The 6,552-nt window shown below is 39.2% G+C and overlaps 1 protein-coding gene across 2 annotated transcripts in view; it reads left to right on the top strand.

Annotated features, from left to right (window-relative positions):
• Positions 1-2,472: 2,472 nt before the first annotated feature.
• The window catches only part of LOC116933482, a 44,723-nt gene continuing 40,643 nt past the window's right edge, over positions 2,473-6,552 (top strand). For both annotated transcript variants that reach the window (XR_006646633.1, XM_045173567.1), the window contains exon 1: positions 2,473-2,759. Coding sequence is in view for 1 of the 2 variants with exons in the window: in XM_045173567.1 (XP_045029502.1) it covers positions 2,697-2,759 (63 nt within the window). In the remaining variant the exon portion in view is untranslated. The remainder of the gene's footprint in view (positions 2,760-6,552) is intronic.

The following is a 6,552-nucleotide window of genomic DNA, read 5'->3' as shown; positions in this document are numbered from 1 at the left end:
TGTGGGATAAATGGGATTCGAAACAATGATGGCGACAGCGTCCAATTATGCAAAGTGTGAAAACTGTTCTCTCTCTCGAAAAAAAAAGAGAGAGAGAAATAGACCCTTTTTTATTTTTCGACCTGCAAAAGCGTCCGAAGATAGGTGGTGTCTGTCGGTAGTGGCGAGTCGGCGCGGCAGCGGTGAAGGCGGTCACGCATCCCCCATCGAAAAAAATAAAGAGAGAACATACAACAACAAAAAAATGCCTATCTATATCATAATGTTTTTTTTTTTTCAAACTATAACCCGACCCCATCTCCAATAACCCGACCAGCCCCCTCTTATCCGCATTTCTCTTTTTTTTTTTTCTCTATATATCTGTGTGTGTGTACATAACAACGTATACACACAAATTACTACCTTGGCTCAGCTTAACTCGTGGGTGGGTTCACAAATATATTATTTTTTTTCTTCTTCTTTCGTGGATTATAGGCATACCGGTAAAACTCACGTTTTTTTCTTCTTTAAAAATGAAACGGAAAACCCCTTCCATAGCTCTCAATATATATATATGTTTTTTAAAGGGATATTTATGCATGCATCCGGAGCTCCTCCAAGTCGGGGCATTTAAAAAATAAATGAAATAGTTTCAACATACCGAAAAAAAAAAAATGATGATCAGTTTGGCATCGTTAACATGTAAGACCCTCAATCTATTTTCTTTTTCAACGTGTTCTTCTCTAATATTATTGGAAAGCATTTCGTGTCTGAAGGGTAGGTGTGTAGGTATGGAGGGAGTTAGATAGAAGGAGGCGGAGGAGGACAACAAGTTCTTTTGTTGGTTTAAAAAAAAACGTGTTGACCTCATCCACGTGCCGAAATCTATACGCTCCATTTTACACAACAAATGACCACGCCCCGAAATCATCATCTACGATCGTTTGCTTAATGATTACGACTAGACCTCAAGTGTATCTGCGATGGTTAACAACAAACGGCCGATGTTTTCAAAACATTCCAACTATTTCTCCTCTGTTCAACGTACCAATGTCTGCCATGTTTAACGCAATTTGTTTTTTTAAAGAAAACGATGAACCCGAACATTTAATTTAAATACTTTTGTACAGGTCAGCTGACAATTTTCAACGGTAAGGAGAAAGAAAGAGACGACTCACAAATTAATGAACAGCCAACATTTACTTTTGCAGACGGCGATGATAAGAGCGGCTTGTTTTCCCTGTTTGATTTGATTTAATTTAATATTTTCCTTTTTCCTACTCCTCCTCTTGAAATGGAGGGCCCTACCTACCCATGTAGACAATGTCTATTATATTCTGTCTAGTGGTAAACTCTCATTGCAAGTAATTAGCCTCCCCCTTTTCGTCGAGGAAATCTTTCTTCAAATAAGGACAAGCCAAAATTGGAATACGCAGAAAGACGAGCCCAACAGTCGGCGGAAAGCAGACACACACAGAAGGTCGAGTTTTGAAGGGCTGATTCCCCTCCCACAGTCCGTTATTCAGCAGAGTTTTGGGGGTCAAAGCGTAAACGGAACGATAATTACTTTGCAAAGCCTTTTTCTTTTTTTTCAGACCACCAATTTCATTTTAAATGAAGGGCAAATCTTTTCCTTATTTGTTTAAGATAATCGCTGTAATTTGTTTGTTCTTGTAGTCACCAGCTAAATGATTAAATTCGCATTTTTTGTTGTTGAAAATTTCAATACAAGTAATTGAATTTGTTGGGCTTTTTGTCTGGCTAAATGTACACACTGATTGGGACATATTTTCTGTGAAAATAATGAAAATCATTCACCGGAAGAGAGGAAGACAAGGAAGGGTATATATGGATCCTATTTACCATGGCGGATTGCTGCTAGAACCGTCATCAAATAAAATTTGGATGTGTCGTAGTTGAAAATAAAATAAAATAAATAAAAACTGAAAAAAAAGAGGCTCATTTTTGTGTTTTCCACAGCAACTCCCATCGTCATCCGTTCGTAGAGTGGCACAGCCACTATAAACGAGCACGTCAAGTCCGGAAGGGAGTTGTTTCGTGACGTGATTGTTTTGTTGTTGTTTTTTTATTTTCAAGGGGAAAAAGGTTTTTCCAACATCAAAGTTTTCACTCTTGTCGGTGTAATACCAGAATTACGTCACACACAGATACCATATCCACCTGTATGTATCTATAAAATAAGGACAGGATCTACAAAAAAAGAAAATGTCTCCGCCCACGCCCTTCACCTGTATCAGTCGTGGAATCATTCCCTTCCCCCCTTTTCACAAACATTATGCTTTTTTTTCGAATTAGATTTAATTGAATTTAAATTCTTAATTTTGATTTTTAAAATTAAAAAAAAATATATTAATTGAGTTTGAAATATAATATTTAAATCTAATTTAACTTAAGCAATGTCAAATGATGCAACGTTGCGGATGTCGACCATCAGAAATCATTACGCCGTCAATTGTTTCTTTTGTTGCCGGGGCTGTTTAGCAGATCAGTCGAACAAAGAAAGTCGGTGCCCCACACAATGGTGAAGGTCGTTGCGATCTTTTGTCAATCGCCAACACATTTTTGTCGGTGAACTTTTGATTTGTGACGTAGACAATAACAAAACGCAACGTGATCTTTGTGAACTGAATTTTCATTTCTCGTTAAGCCACGAGAAAACATTTTTTTCCAGTGAATTCAACTTTCGTGCCACTCCAATGGCCGTCCTCTCTGCACGTGGGGATCGGTCGCCATGCCAACTAATCCTCTTTCGCGAAACGGTAAGTTCGCATCCATTTTGTTTTGCAATGGCCTTGGGATTTGTGTTTTTTTTTTTCTTTTTCTATTTTGTGGTGATGTGCCATTTTGTTAGGCAAATGTGACATGAGAGTTGAATGCAATCAAGCAAAGGTATTTTTGGAGGGGTGAAAGAACGAGCTACCGACTTCCCTTTGAAATTGTGTGTGTCATTTGAGGCCAAAAAAAAGAGAGGTATGGCGTGTTATTCGTACACGTTGACGGCAAATATGGGAAAGAGGGAGGAAACGGTTTGAAATGTCCGATTTCAATTAGAAATACAAATGTGAGTGGCTAAGTTGTCGCTTCCTGTCACGCAACTCCCGCAGTCTTGTTGAATATTGTGTGGTAAACGAAACATGAAAATCCATTTCTCTTCATTGCCCCCCCTCCATTCGTTTGAAGATTTAAAAGCCAACCCGATTTCCTTTTACAAATATTTTTTGAGACGGAAAAGAGGCAGGTTATTACGTTGTCAAGTCTTGTTTCCCCCCCATTAATGGCGGTGAAAAGGGACATGTCAAATCTTCTTTTTCTCTTCACAACAACTTGTGACAAGTCAAACAAATCTAGGTCGTCAATCTGAATTTCGGTAGCTGGAAAATGTCAGTTAATTTAAAAAAAAAAGGGCGGGTAAACTATCGAAAGTTTAAGTGCGAGTCATTAAAATGTTACGTTTGGCTGATTTGCGAGGTGTTTTTATCCGAGAGTTGCAATGTCATTAGCGCATTTCGTGGTTTGTAAAATTTCTCTTCTGCTACAAACTTTTCCACTTGAACTTGATTGACGCGCGTACGCTCAAGTGGGAAAAAGTATTTCTTGTTTTTTTCTTGGTTCAAAACTTTTCCACCCTCCCCCACGTACGCAAAACCCTGTGATCTCTAATTAGCGTGAGCGCACACGCTAACCTCCGTATGCACGGGCAGCTTCATACTTTGTAATATTTTATAGCGAGAGCAGCTGTTGCGTAAGACGTTGGCTATTGTTGTATCGCATCTTTTGTTAAAGAACTCGACGAAAGTTTTCGTTACGCTACCGAACTACCGAGCATCCAACCCAATTAAGGTCTTCTCTTTTTCTTCTTGCATATCAATTCAAAACAAGAGATGAAGGGGTTGCCTCGGGATTTTTCTTTTTGATATTAACAGTTTTTTTCTTGTATTGATTTCGTATATGGGGATGGTTGGAACTCGATGATTTTGTTGCTTCTTTTTTTTTTTGTGAAAAATTTAAAGGTTTTAATTTTTGTGAGGGTAAAATAGAATTGACCTGAAAGCGTTTGAAGAAAATAATAAAAAGGAGGCGGGGGGTTGTATAATTAGTTGAACTCGGAAGGTGGGGTGTTCTTTACCTGCTCAAATGACCAGAGAGTTGTTGTGTTGCTCTTATTCTTTTAAAGGGGAAGCTTCAACTTCTCCATTTTTTTCCAAAGTTGGACCCCCATTTGAAAGGTGTTTGTACCAAAGTGATTCTCTTTCATGTATTATATTCTTATTTTTCTAAAGAAAGAAAAAAAAAAAGATTTAATTTTTTTTTGTTAGAATTGCTATCAATGTGAAACATGTTGCAACGGCGCGTGCTTTTGGTGTTTTTTAAATGGCTTCATTTCGATCCATTCGAATGTCTGTTACACGAGTTCTTGTCAACTGCTGATCAAAATCAAAAGTCCCTCTGGTCGGTTTGGGGTCTTCCTTTTTGTCTTGAATACATTTAAGTAACCTCTTTTTACGGTCTGCTATCAAATGACGAGGCATAGCGGGGGAAAAGAAATCTCTGATAAATGTCGTGTCTGTCGCCCCCCTTTTTTGTGTGTGTGTGTTGAATTGGAGGCACACAAAGTGCGCGATTTGAATGCGGGAGACTCTGGATGTTTTGCCCCATCGATTCTTTTTCTCTCCTTAATATTTCATGAAATATTCAACTTTTTTTTTTTTATGCGCGGACATTTTGTCCATCTATAAATATGGGCATCCATTTCTGTACTAAAGAACGGGAAAAAAAAAGATGTCGATATTACCTATACACCCATATAGAATTATGCGTTTGTCCCTGAATTGCTGTTGCAAGTGGCCGTGTGTGTATCCAGCAGAACTGTGCACGCGTGACGTCGGTCGTGTCGAAACGCAAAAGTCTCCACCATTTCCCCATCTGCCCAGTTGAGATTTTCCGAGCCAGGTGTATATATATATCTACGATAGTTTGTGTACCGTTTACGTAGTCTCCAAAAGTGTCTTCTCATTATACACCATCGGCTCGCATAAAAAAGACATCAAATTATACACGAAAAGAAGAAGAAAAAAAATCGAGTTTCGGAGGGGGGGAGAATAGGAGGTGGTGTTATTTATGCGACGCACCTCGGACTCTCTTGTGTCTATTTGAATATTTACCTTCCCCCGCACATCTTGTTCAACTCTTTTTCTTTGAATGTCTTTTAAACGATGGCCGTATAGGTCCGTCTACGGAACGATGGCTATCGAGATCATTTGATTGCTGTTATTATCGTTATTTACAAAGGCACAAACATTGATGATTAAACCCTTTGATGGTCAGCTCCCCATCACACGAAACAAAACACACCCCCCTCCCCCAAATATATTTCATCAAGAATAGGTGAGCTTTAAAACCGATTGGATTCGGTATGGAAAGAATTTCAGCTGTTTTTTTTTTAAATAATAAAAGATTGCCACCAAAAAAAAAAATAAACTACTACTGGCGTATATACTCGTATGTATTTATGGATAGCAAAAGGTGTGCATAGGGGGGTGGGGGGGTGAAATAGAACTATATATCTCTTTTTTTTCTCTCTTTTTCGAGGACTATTTTTCCCTTCATTTGAAAAAAAAAAAAGGGGGACTAGTGCTGCTCAGCATCATAGGTGACAGTGACATATCGGATATAATTTACGACGAGTTTCGCACCTGGATCGCTCTCCACGGTCCGGAGCTAGTAAGTGTTCCCATGCATGAAGGAGAGGGGGGGGGGGATGGTTTTGGGGTTTTATTTTTTTTTTTTGGGCCTGCTGAATGTGTGGACCCGACGAATAAGAAGAAAAAAAAAGGGAACCCACTGGAGAATATTTTCAAAAGTGTCGCGCTGCTTTTTGTCACACGGCAGAGAAATTAAAAAAAAAAAATCTGACGCAAATTACGACTTTTTTCTTCTTTAGTGTGTGGCTTCGGGAGAGGGAAAAATAACACACGGGAGAGGAGGGGTTTGGCTTGTTCTTTTCCCGTGCGCATACGTTTAACCAGTAGAAGACTATACCCCCCATCAGTAGTTGGATTCTTGTTGACCTTAACCGGTGACCTTTCTCTCTTTCTCCGATATCTTATGACTCCATACTGTTCTCCTTTTAAAAAAAAAACTCTTGTGGGGGCCACAAAAAAAAAAAGATGCGTACCTTCTCCATTTTTTTCTATTTTCCCCAATTGCGAGTATTTACACACAGAGAAAAATGAATTAACATGCGCGTCCTACTGTTACTAGAAATGAGAGACCAACTCGGGTTCTTTTCTCGTAATAGGGAGATGATATTTGTATATAGTCGGCTGTGGATACGGGGCATTGTAAGGGCGTAGAGAGAGGATGGTGATGATGATGTCGGGAATCAATAGCCATTACAAAAGCAGAGCGGGTCGGGAGGGGGGGATCTCGAATTGGAGGAAAACGCTGCTGCTGCTCGTCCGATATGAATTGGAATTAAATGACGAGCATTTCTATAGCTTCTTCGTATCTCGCCAACTTCAGCTGTGCCGTTGCCAAGTCTCGTGTGACTTT

This window comes from Daphnia magna, linkage group LG5 (assembly GCF_020631705.1).
Source record: "Daphnia magna isolate NIES linkage group LG5, ASM2063170v1.1, whole genome shotgun sequence".
Lineage (NCBI taxonomy): Eukaryota > Metazoa > Arthropoda > Branchiopoda > Diplostraca > Daphniidae > Daphnia > Daphnia magna.
The sequence above is the reverse complement of the archived record's forward strand: the minus strand, read 5'-3'. Positions and strand labels throughout refer to the sequence as shown.